This window comes from Hemiscyllium ocellatum, chromosome 10, assembly GCF_020745735.1.
Source record: "Hemiscyllium ocellatum isolate sHemOce1 chromosome 10, sHemOce1.pat.X.cur, whole genome shotgun sequence".
NCBI lineage: Eukaryota > Metazoa > Chordata > Chondrichthyes > Orectolobiformes > Hemiscylliidae > Hemiscyllium > Hemiscyllium ocellatum.
The window spans coordinates 45,938,243-45,950,770 of record NC_083410.1 but is presented as its reverse complement, the minus strand read 5'-3'; the positions used below and the strand labels follow the sequence as shown (position 1 = coordinate 45,950,770).

At 38.5% G+C, this 12,528-nt stretch overlaps 1 protein-coding gene across 1 annotated transcript in view; it reads right to left on the bottom strand.

Moving 5' to 3' along the window:
• The window catches only part of ush2a (Usher syndrome 2A (autosomal recessive, mild)), a 985,309-nt gene that overhangs the window by 103,878 nt on the left and 868,903 nt on the right, over window positions 1-12,528 (bottom strand). The window contains 6 exon segments of the mRNA XM_060830996.1: window positions 747-1,233; window positions 1,407-1,874; window positions 1,876-1,932; window positions 2,324-2,400; window positions 2,403-2,480; window positions 2,482-2,520. Coding sequence (XP_060686979.1) covers window positions 747-1,233; window positions 1,407-1,874; window positions 1,876-1,932; window positions 2,324-2,400; window positions 2,403-2,480; window positions 2,482-2,520 — 1,206 coding nt within the window.

The following is a 12,528-nucleotide window of genomic DNA, read 5'->3' as shown; positions in this document are numbered from 1 at the left end:
TCGCTTGTCAAAATCAGCAGCAGTTGTGGAATTGCTGAGACAGTTTCCCAGAGCTGCAAACTATGCAGACGGGAGCTTGAAACTAATAGGAAAAACATGCAAAGTCTAAATATCTGGAGTAAATTGTATTTCAAATCAGTTAACACTGCAACAGTGCAATCTGCTGTTTTTCCCCATTTTACACAAACTAGAATTCCCAAGGTACATTTCTAAATTAAGTAGTTGACGATGCATAGAATGAATCCTCAGACAAATGTTTGTTGTGGTGGATTGTGTATCAGTAAATGCCTAGTTAGCTTGTTTTGTTTGTGCATCTCTTGCTTGAACCTCTGTTCTGAGAAAAAAAATCTCATTCGAGAAACAATTATTATTAGTTGAAATACTCAAAACTCTGCTGCTACCGTTATTGTTTCATAGATTATATTCTTCACAAAATGTCGCTATGAATGTTTATAATTTGTTGAAAATACTTTCAGAATTGCTAGAAATTTTATATAATCCAGAATTGTGTGCACTTAACTCCTCTTGTTTGCATAGATTCAGGTACAGGTATTATTTTTTTCTTATTTAATAATATAATACCATTTTGTCTCCATTTGCTTTTTATTAAATGAATGCTTTGATGAAGTCAACAGTGTTTGGTACTGGCTGGACCTTGATAACGAACATTACATGGATTTTGAATGTTTATTACCACACACCTACAGTATGATGTTGACCTGTTGACATGAAAGATTGCCTCATGCAAATGTGTAAGGTGGAGAAAACGTGAAAGCTTGAAGATCAATTGTGGCGAGATCATGGCAGATCATCGTGCAGTTGACAGTCAGTTCATTGGTCTGAGCAAGTGGTTGCCAATTTACAATGATATCTTTAGAGGGTAATACACATAGTTTTGGAGGAGCCATTCCAGAAAGACCTGAAGGATTAGTCCTAGCTTTGGAAGGTGGGCTGATGGAGTTTCCTTGGTTATTATTGGCAGCAACTGTATAACTGTACTCCACAGCTGGTGTCAGAGTGAAGTCATGATACCGAGTTTCTAGGCTTATATGAATGAGCAGCCCATCCTGCCTGAGTTCACAAACTCTGATCTGCCCATTAGGGTTGGTTGGTTCCTTCCATATAACTTGTAGCTTGGGTTTTATATTAGATGAAGTTGTGTCCAGTGTCCAATAATTTATAAATGAGCTGGAGATACCACCATTAGTGAAGGCAATTAAGATAAGAAAAGTACTGCATATATGGTTTAGACCCGAAACTACAATAGTTAGCCCGTGCCCAGAACAGGTCCATTCATTATGAATAATTAATCCGTATTCAGAAATCCTTCCAGTTTGTATTATTGGTGCTATTCCTGAAGCATTGATTTATGTTGCAGTAATAGTCTGAAATATTGGAGGGCTCACAAAAACTGGAGCAGTTTCAAGTGTTGGTGTTTTAGTTGTTTTACTGGTGTAGCAGCCAGTTGTTTTACTGGAACAGCAGCCTCCTGCTCTACAGCAATCACTGGATAGCTGTAAACAGTGTTTGTAAGCAGGCCTTCATCTGTACATTTACACATTACAGTATGAAAACTGAAACAAAAAAGAAGTTCATTCCTTTGTAGTCTATGGGACTGAAGAACACTATTGATCTTTTCTGGAGGAGACCAGGAGATTACTATCTTATGTGGATTATCTGGTACATGTTGAACCTCAGGAGAAGGAAGGCCAATAGGTGCATCTGACTGGTTTTCAGAACCACCCACAGACTGCCTGCATGTCCAACTAGGTACTTTATATTCATACTTTGTATGTGGTATTAAATTGTTATCAATAAATACATATTCATTTTTGTCAGTCTCATAGTCTCTGAATATAATCTCTTTTTCAGCTCAAAGACTGTCTATTATCTTTATGAAACTCGTCATATTGCATTATTTTTCCATTTGCACTAAGTGGTTCAATCCAGTGCATTCACTGTGTTGCATTCACTGACTGACTCTCTAAAGGGTGGCACGGTGGCTCAGTGGTTAGTACTGTTGCCTCACAGTGCGAGGGAGCCAAGTTTGATTCCATTCTCAGTTGACCCTCTGTGTAGAGTTTGCACGTTCTCCCTGTGTTTGCATGGGTTTCTTCCGGGTGCTCCAGTTTACTCCCACAATCCAAAGACGTGCAGGTTAGATGAATTGACTATACTAAATTGCCCATAATGTTAAGGGATGTGTAGGTTAGGTGCATTAGTCGGGGATAAATGTAGAATAATAGGGTAAGGTACTGGATCTGGAGGGGTTACTCTTCGGAGGGTCGGTGTGGACTTGTTTGGCCAAATGGCCTGTTTCCACACTGTAGGTGCAGGCTGAGACATTAGCAATGCTTTGTCTGTCCTTACTTCTTGTGGTGGAAGATGCTTACACCCCTGTCCTTGGTATAAGCTTCAAGATTGAGCGTATAGACTGTGTAAGGCTCTAGGCATCAACATAAGAACTGACAGAACAAACCCACTATACTCCAAATTGCCATCACTATAAATATTGTATGTCTGTGAAACAAATTAATTGTGGCAATATTAGTTACAAACTTCGAATCTTGTTTCTGTGTAGAACAAAACAAAAAGAAATCTTATGGGATACAGATTTTACTGCTTTTCTTGGTATTCACATTATTACTTTCCACTCCAACTCTTTAACAGGAAAAAGGCAATACAAAATGTCAATCTCATAACTTGTTAAAAACTGATGGGGTTGAATCATCAGTAAGAATTGAATTTGACTGGCAGCTAGGAATAGGATTCTAAAAGGGTGTCTGTATGAGATCCCAGTAAACGTTTACTATTACTCAACCCTCAGGAAGAAGAGGGTCAAACTGACCCTTAGCAACAGTACAAATCCAAATGGGTAGTCTGTTTAACCCATCACCCAATTTCCTTTTCTAATAAGAACTTATCAATTCTTAATTAATAGTCCTGCATTACTTCTGCAAACCAATTTCCCTGTATCTTCTTCCAAAATCATATATTCGTGATTTTAAAAATCATTAATGGCATACAAGTTGAATAATTGATGAATGGGAAATCATGTAGCTGAAAAAAAAACAGGTTGCAAATGGTGGAAATCTGAAACAAATTCAGAAATTGTGGAGGGACTCAGCAACTAAGACAGCAACTGTGGAGTAAATGAATGTGTTAACATTTCTGGATTATCAAAAGAGATTTGATAAAATAGTAACTCATCTGATCTCCCCATGACCTGCCATGCTGAGTGTATCCAATAATGTCTGCGTATCAAAGATTGTAAAATGTTGTTTGAAAAATAAAACTATTTCCTTTCAGTCCACCTGAAATATTTTAGATTCTATCAAATTTGAGATATACTTAATTGTAGCTATCACAGCGATGATAAGAACATACATTTATATAGCATATTTATTGTGATAAATTGTCTGAAAATTTTTCACAAGGACTTGATCCAACAAAATTTGACACTGAGCAGCTTAAGAAGATATTGGAGAACATGACTTGAAGCTTGATGAAATAGCAAGTTTTAAAGAGTAACATAACGAAGAGTTTCATGATAGCAATTCAAACAGGTTAACGGCAGAATTTTCAGAACTTAGGGCATTGACAGATTGCGGTAAGGCAACAATGGTTGAATGATTGAAATTGTGGATGTTCAAAAGGCCAGAATTAGTGAATAGTGTGGAAATATCAGAAGTTTATGGGCCAGAGGAGATAGCAGAAATAGTGAGGGGTGGCATCATGGAAGATTGGAACACACGAATATGAATTTTGAAATCGTAACGTAGGTTTGTCAAAATGAATCACATTTAACACTATTGGACCAATTTGGTGTTCCCAACAGAAACTGGTGCTCACATGGTTTACAACATGAGAAAATATTGGCTCAAGGGCTACTTAAAAAAAATCCAAGTCTGTTTGCTGGCCATTGCCCATGATGCTTACCCAGTGGTCATACACTTCCGACTACAATGTTAGCTTCATTATTGACCAATGGTTTACTTAAGCTTTAAGAGCTTGATATTTACAGGAAGGTCATGGTAGTTGAGGCATTACTGGCCTAGAAACCTAGGAGTAGTAGAAAGGTGAAAGATGTGCTGAATTGAACAACAAAATATCATTTAACATATTTTTCGTTTCCTGCCAGTCTGCAGGTAGGACCCAAGGGAAAGAGATTGTCAAGGAGAGGTTGGCTGATTACATGGGAGACCCATTTATAGTGGGATCTAATGATCACTTGGGGCTAAATACCAGATTGCAAGGCAGTGAAACATCACAATGATTTGGGGGTGAAGAGACTGCTTTCAGATTGTGTGAGGATCCAGTTAAAGGTGGGAGCAGTCAGCCAATTGCAAGGATGTGGCACCACAAATTTTACTTACCACACATCAGCTCAGTCTTGAAAGTTGCTACATTACCTGAGAAGTTGCACACAGAACAGAACACCTTGGATATTATGATTTCATTAATAAAATAGCTGTAGATGGTTGAATCTAAGACATGGCCCTGAGGAATTTAGCGGTGTCTGAAGGTGCTGACATGATTGAACTGGAACAACTTATTATGCCTATCAGTAGCGACTTTTTTCTTAATTTCAACAGACCTTAATTCTACTTGGTACCAACTCGATTGTTACCTTAGCAACAAGGTTGGTATACTCACTTTACCTTGGCTACTTTGCTCATGTTTGGACCAAGGCTATTTTGAAATTTGGGACAGTGTAAGCCTACCAGAACCCAAATTGAACATCAGTGAGCAGTCTTTTTGTGAATAAGTGCAATGTAACTCTCACCTCTCTTTATCATTGTACTGTTTCAAACACTGGGAAATTAGGCCCAGAGACTTTAAATACACACACTGGCTAAAATCTGCGGAATATAGCCTCATTAACACATTCTAAATACCAAATCTTTCAAGAGCAGATTGTTTGCCTGCTCCATTTAAACTAGAAGGAAGATTGTTGCTTGACTGATATGTGGATCCATTAGTAGTATTCTTGCTTCTTACTCAGCAAGGCTGTGGGTTCAAGAACTACTCCAGATACTTTGGCATAAAGCCCTAGGCTGTTGTCCCAACGAAATAATGATGGAGGTGCCCTTTTGTAGTGCAGTGGTAACATCTCTACCTCTAGACTGGGCAGCCTGGAGTCAAGTCCCACCTGTTCCATAGGTATGTAATAACATCTCTGAACATGTAGATTAAAAAAAAGGTTCAACCAAAATAAAAAACAAGTTTTTTTGTGGGTTGGTGTTAGGTGGAAGTGAGGACTGCAGATGCTGGAGATTAGAGTCAAGATTAGAGAAGTTCTGGAAAAGCACAGCAGATCCAGGCAACATCCGCGGAGCAGGAAAATCGACGTTTCGGGCAAAAACTCTTCATCAGGAATGTGGCAGGGAGCCTCTGGGGTGGAGGAACAAATGGGGCTGAGGAGAAGGTAGCTTGGGACTTTTGTCTGAAACATCGATTTTCCTGTTCCTCGGATGCTGTCTGACCTGCTGTGGATTTCCAGCACCACTCTAATCCAGACTCTGATCTCTCCAACATCTGCAGTCCTCACTTCCGCCGATTTTAACCTTACTGCGAATCCTCTTGCAAGGATGCCTACCCTGAAGAGGTTCGCCTCCTCTCTTCACAAGAATCTCAGTGAGTCTCTCTCTCACTGCAACCCTAGGTCATCTCCTCTGCCCTGAAGCTCTTCAACCATGTCCTGAAACAGACTCACTACCACAGCCACATCTACTTCCTCAGTGCTTGACATGCAGGTCCTGGACCTCCTTCACTGCCACTCCCTCATCAACCGACGCTTGGAGGAAGAACACCTCATCTTCCGCCTCAGAACACTTCAACCACAGGGCATCAATGTGGATTTCACCAGTTTCCTCATTTTTCCTTCTCCCACCTTACCCCAATTCCAACGTGCCAGCTCGTGACCTGTCCTACTTGTCAATCTTCCTTCCCACCTATCTGCTCCATCCTCCTCTCAACTCTATCACCTATATCCCCACTCCATTCACCTATTGCACTCTTAGCTAGATTCTCCCTAGCCCCACCTCAGAGGCTCTCTGCCTCATTCCTGATGAAGGACTTTTGCCCGAAACGTCGGTTTTTCTGCTCCTTGGATGCTGCCTGACCTGCTGTGCTTTTCCAGCACCACTCTAATCTTGGTTAGGATTCTCAATTTTAAGTATTTAATCCCCCAACCACCTCTGCTAGGAAAGAAGGTGGGTTAAAACTTCATGCATAAAATTATGCAAACCAATACGTACACTGTGAATATTTACATAAAGATTATGCTCCAATCACAATTTATTTAACTATGATTGAAGTTTAACTCGGCTCTCTCTGCAGATAATTTTATAACTGACCACAGCCTAGATCATATCACTGTTTAACTGGATAATATGTGCATATATGTTTCTTCAGCGTACAGAGGGTTTTGTTCACTTAAACACAAGTGCATGTATACAGATATTGTCATCTCTCTGTTCCAGGGAGTGACAATTGGTTACGTATGGCTTGAGGAGAACCACTCCGCAGGCATGAGGTAAGGTGAAGAGGTAGATCTTCATGAACTATCACATTAAATGGACATGGTTTGCTTTATTCTGCATCACACTCTGGTCACCTAGCCAACCAAGCTAACCAACTGACAGACTGATTGGATAATGTCTTGTTAATCTGTTGACAGAGGAATGCTAAATGAAAGCAGTCACCTATTAAAAATGCCAACAGCTCTTTCTTGGCTTGTTTGTATAAAAATAATGCTATTCTGAATCAAAGTGATTGTTTTTCACAGCTAAATTGGCATTAATATTCCTAAATGTATAATTAAATGAATCATCAGTGAGCAGAGAAACAGGCTACAAATTATATCCATACAAATCTAGAAATGAGGAGCAGATGCGGGTGACTCAGCAACCTCAGTTTCCCACTCCACCAAGTCTGCTCTGCCACTCAATTATACTACTATATCTTCATCGTATATTTGATACGTTCCCAGCCAAATGACAAACTGAGGCATCCCAGAACAAGTAAAGACAAGGGAAAACTGCAAAAGTTTGGCACTCGGTACAGACATTATGCCGAGTGGCCTCTTTCTGCACTGTAACATGTTTGTGATTCAGTGAAATATGGCGTTTAATTACGCTTGTTCTCTTTGCTGGAGTTGATTTATCTGATTGCCCTCAAACATGCATTCTACGTCACTGCTCCAACAACATTGTGTACTGATTCACTGTGTACTGGATTTAAAGCGCACCTGCACCAAATCTTTAAATTACTCATACTCCCTCAAAATCAACTTTAGGAGTTTTAAAAATGTCTCACAATGTTCGTCAATCCTTAATTTCTCAAATGAATTGTAAACGAAAATTCTAGCCCAATCTCATCCTCAATTTTCTGTTGCTCATTACATAAGCATGACATCACATGCTCAGTGGCAGGAAGCCTTTACTGAGCTAACCTTATTTATATCTTACAGAACAGGGATGGCAGCAGAGAATCTGTACAATCTGGTGCCTATGAGTTGTTCCTTGGGCAAGTGACAATAAGATACCTGCTCTCCTGGTGGGGAGGGTGTCACCCTCAACTGTTCTCCTTTCCCCCCTCCTTCACTCTGCTGCTATATGACCTGGTCAGGTTGCTAACTAAGAGGTATTGTGACAACTACCCCAAAACCTGGGTCAGGTATTCAAGTAACCCACCAACTACCAAATTCTCAGCACAGTGCTTACTCAAACTCAGTCACATGATTGGTTTTGGTCTGATAAATGTGTGCATCCCCGTGTGGATCAGTACTCATTTGCATGTATTAGCGCCAGAATTACCAGAGTTATCCAAGTAATGTTTAAAGTGATCAAAGGAATCATATCTGATTTAATGAACTATTTGCAGTTTTACTGTACTGGCCAAGTGTACTTGGACACACATAGCTTAATCTTTGAGACATATGCTAATGGAATGATCAACCAGATAAAATTCAGTCCAAGATAGCGCAATGGTAGAAGCACTATACCTGCAACTTATTTAGTAGCTTCTAAATAGCATTGGCTCAGAATACAGTTCTTGGTACAGTACGACTTAGCTCAAGTGAACGGTGTCCAGATCTGTTGCCCGCTTCTGCTTGGTCAAATAAGGAGAATAGGCATTTAATCAGCTGGGAGGAGGCTGTGTGACATTAACTTAGGCCTGGCTGGAGATGCTAGCCACCCTTTCTACTATTGAGCATTGTGTGGCCTTCACTGGAAGTGACCAGCAGGAAAAGAAGCCTACCAGAATTGTTTTTGTGAGAAAATTTGACAATATTTAACAGTTTTCATTCAATTTTAAAAGCAAAGATTTACCGATCACGTGATCTAATTTGATGTAGTTTGCATTAGAGAATGCTGCAAAAGGCAGTTAGAGTCACCTAGAGGAACAGACAAGGTGGGCACTAGATGAGCAATCAACAGCACTGAAAAGAGCAGGCAAGAAAAGGACTATGTGGCAAGTAGGCAGTTAGAGACAGAATTAGATTCATTATTGCTGATTGGAATCAGTTCTTGCTCCACAACTGAGAAAGTAATCTGGTAAGTTTCTATTAAGAGGTCTTAAGATCTTTTTGACTCTTAACTTTCAATACAGTATACAAATGCTTCTTCAGAAGAAAAGTCACATTGGATTCAACATATTAGTGTTGTTCCTCCCTCTACAGATGTTGCCAGACCTGCTAAGTTTCTCTAGCAATTTCTGTATTATTCTTTCAGATCTCCAGTATCTACTTTGCATCATTTTAGAGCTTTTCTTTCTGAAATCTTCCTCACTGACTGTCAGATTCTCTCTGATCTTTCAATCCCTGGGATTTTCCCACATATCTCTCACTGTCTCCAATCAGTCCTCCTGAACTCTTCCACTTCCCTGCCCAGATCTCTTCCCCTCAAACTCTTTACTCTCTAGGCAGTGAGGGAGCAAGAGGTTGACATGGAACAGGAAGCACTCATGAAGGTGAGCTGATGTATATACTTGTTATCTTTGCATGATTAATTCAACAAAATCATAAAAAAGATGGAGTGCTAGTAACGCAAGTCTGAACTCAACAACACCATCACAGATATTTTCTAATGAACCTGTTATTACGTATCTTTAGGGCAGCTGGGATTTAAATCTGTGTATCCTAGCTCAGAGGTAGGAACACTACCACTGTACCCCAAGGGCCCTAACAATACCATCACCAGTTGCTGTCCAAAGTCAATAGTCGAGGCATGGTTAGAGTCAAATAATGGGAGACATGTAGCTAATTAAGAACCAGCGTGAATCTGAGTTCAAATATTTTCATGGTTCTCATCATTTTTATGATCTTCAATGTTCTGATAGTTATTATTTTTACACATCAGTTTATTTATACCTTTTATTTTATTTTCTAAATAGTTTTGACAGTTATTGTTTTCATTGTTTCTATCTTTATAGTTTTTGTGCCATATAGAATAGACAGGTTTTTTTGCATTAAGTGAAAAAATTAATAAATTCGGATTTACTTACCATTAATTTTCTTGCTGTGCTTTTTAAATGATTTTTTTAATGCATGGTTTGTTGATTGCATTCAATATTATTTGGTGCTTTTGGGAGCTTCTACGAAATCTGTGAGCTGCATTGTGAGCTTTTGCTGCCTTATCTGAAAGATCTGAATCTGATTGTTGAGAATATTGTTGGGAATCTTGATGCTTTGATACCAATGAGAGTCTACTCGAGGCCTCAGGTGTCCGGTCAGCACTTCGATATCCATACGTGTCATCATTCATTCCAAACAAGAGCATTGCACAGTTGTTCTGTTTTTAAGAGCATCGAAAGAAAAAATGATCTCAAACCTTTCTGGTAGAGAAATGTGCTGGCCTGTATAGCCATCACACATTTAATCGTCCAGTGCTTCGAGGGAGGTGAAATTAGTATCCAAAGTACTTTATCTCTGGGGAACAATTGCATATAGAACTATGAAATCTATTTTTCTTTCCACCTTGTGGTCAAGACAATGGCCGATTTTCACTATATTACAACAGTAAGTTAATTAAGCATTCAGTATAAACTGAATGTCAGTACATTTGAATAAATTATAAAAGGGTTTGCCTTTATGAAATGGAGATTCCAAGGTTGAATTTTTATGAAGATTCTACCAAGTACCTGTGGTAACCTTCAAGGTAGATCTACAGAATTCCTGAAAGCATAGCATGAACATCATTTAAGGAGCAAGTGAGGACTGCAGATGCCAGAGATCAGAGCTGAAAATGTGTTGCTGGAAAAGTGCAGCAGGTCAAGCAGCATCCAAGGAGCAGGAGAGTCGACGTTTCGGGCATGAAACGTTCCTGAAGAAGGGCTCATGCATGAAAAGTCGACTCTCCTGCTCCTTGGATGCTGCCTGACCTGCTGTGCTTTTCCAGCAACACATTTTCAGCTCTGAACATCGTTTAAACCAATTTCTGTGAACCTTCTGCCATAAATATGGTAACCCAACAGAAAATGAAAACATGAATGGCAAAGTATTTTTTTTAAAACATCCTAGCTATTTTCTTTGAATATCTTTTTAGAACTTATGTTTAGACTTTTCATTATACAGCACAAATAGTAGTTAATTCCAAAATTTCAGGAGTGCCACTTCTCTGGAGAAAGGTGAAACAATGGAACTCAATATCATTCAAAGAGAGAATGTAGAACCAGTTCCAATTTGCAGGGATAAGGCTATTTCAGCACTTGGATTTGGCTGCTTATTTCTGTAAGGACATGTAAAGGAGGGGAGAGAGAGTAATTTCATCTAAGGGACCAAAAATAGCCAAAGAGACACCGTATTAAAAGTATTTTATTTCCTTAAAGTTTTCTTTTAAGGAAAGATAATTAATTCCAGATAGGTATGTAAATTCCAACACATGAGAAGGAGAGTGGGTGATAGGCAAGCCCTGTGTGTCCTCCATCCATACCGAATCTGACCTGGCCCAGAATTTGTGCTCTTCATTTTCAGTCATCGAACCTTTGGTTATGTCATTCTAGATTACTAATCTAGTCTATATTTCCTAGTTTGTTGTTAAAATAACTCTTTCCAGCAAAAATACATGGGTAATTTTATCTCACTACGACTGCCAGAAAAGTATTCTCAACTCCCTGATGGGCCTGATCTATTCAATGTGGTTGTATGTAAAGGAATAGCTTAACTTCTACTTCTTCACCTATGTCTAAATAATCTTTGGCAAAGAAATAGCATTGAGTGGAGAGTATCAATGCCCCCCAAAACAGCCTGCCCAACTTTTTATGCACATAAATTGATGAAAGGAACAATCAGCTATGTTCCATATCAAATAAGTAATCTTCCCTGTCTGATTTTTTTCCTTACTTTCTGCTGAACTGATTATTTAAATTATCAAATTCAAGGGGAAAATCAGTTCTGAAAAGCCAGTTCTTTTTCTTTACGGATGCGAATTGACTTGGTATAACGTTTTTAGAACTTTACATTTTTGTTAAATTCATGGTGAAGTTCAGCAAGCTTTAAATCACCGAGTCTCAAAATGTTGGAGCAGTTACTTTTTACGGAAAAATGTTCACATTCAGATATACAAATATGCAAACATATGCAGATGTCAGTAGTGCACTGCCAATTTTGCTATATTGTATGGATTATATATTTGCTTTAAATTAATTGTTAATATATGTTCTTGCCTCTCCCCCCTCCAACTCCAAGGTACTTTTCCCTGAGATGCTTTCACAATTTAACTCCATTAAGAAAAGTGTTTTAATTGTTACTTTCAGTACCCAAACAGCATGTTAGCCATTTTAATTAAACTGCATTTTTTTAACCAACATTCATTTCCATGGTGTTGCTTGAAGTTAAAATAAAATTGAAAAAGGCATTGTTTTAACAATTGTCTGCAAGATCAAAAAAATGTATGTGTACATCCAAATCTCAAGAGGAATCTGCTAGCTGTGTTTTAAGTTGTCTTATCTTGATTACGCTGTTTGGATCAGTGGATTCTGACCACGTCAGTAACAGTGCATAGTCATTTGCTCTATGTGCATACTGAGTCTACTAGATGATGCTTCTTGGTTATGTATACAAGTCCATGGATTTGCTACTTTATTAACATTATTTTTGAAAATTATAAATGGTGAATGACTTTAATCCAAAGATGTGAGCTTAGTTGCAGTTACCTTACAAGAAAAACACATTTGCTGTTATAAGTCAATGATATTCAAGCCAGCAAATAATACCTTAGCAAAATCATATCTTGGTATTATTATCACAATATCACATAAGTGCAAATCATATAAAAAATAATTTTGAAGTTTATTTTGGGAATGTTTTGATTTTATGGTGTAATCATCTCCATAATCTGGTGTTATGACATTCACCTTCAATTTCAGCTTGTAATGTGATGGAGGGGATGTTTGCTTAATTTTTAAAGTTGCAAGCTTATAAAAAGTAGAAATAAGCAATTGAAGCAAACCTTCTTGGAATGGGTTTGTCATTATATCCTTATGACCAGCTAGGAGTCTTCATTTGAAAAGCATTGCATTTCA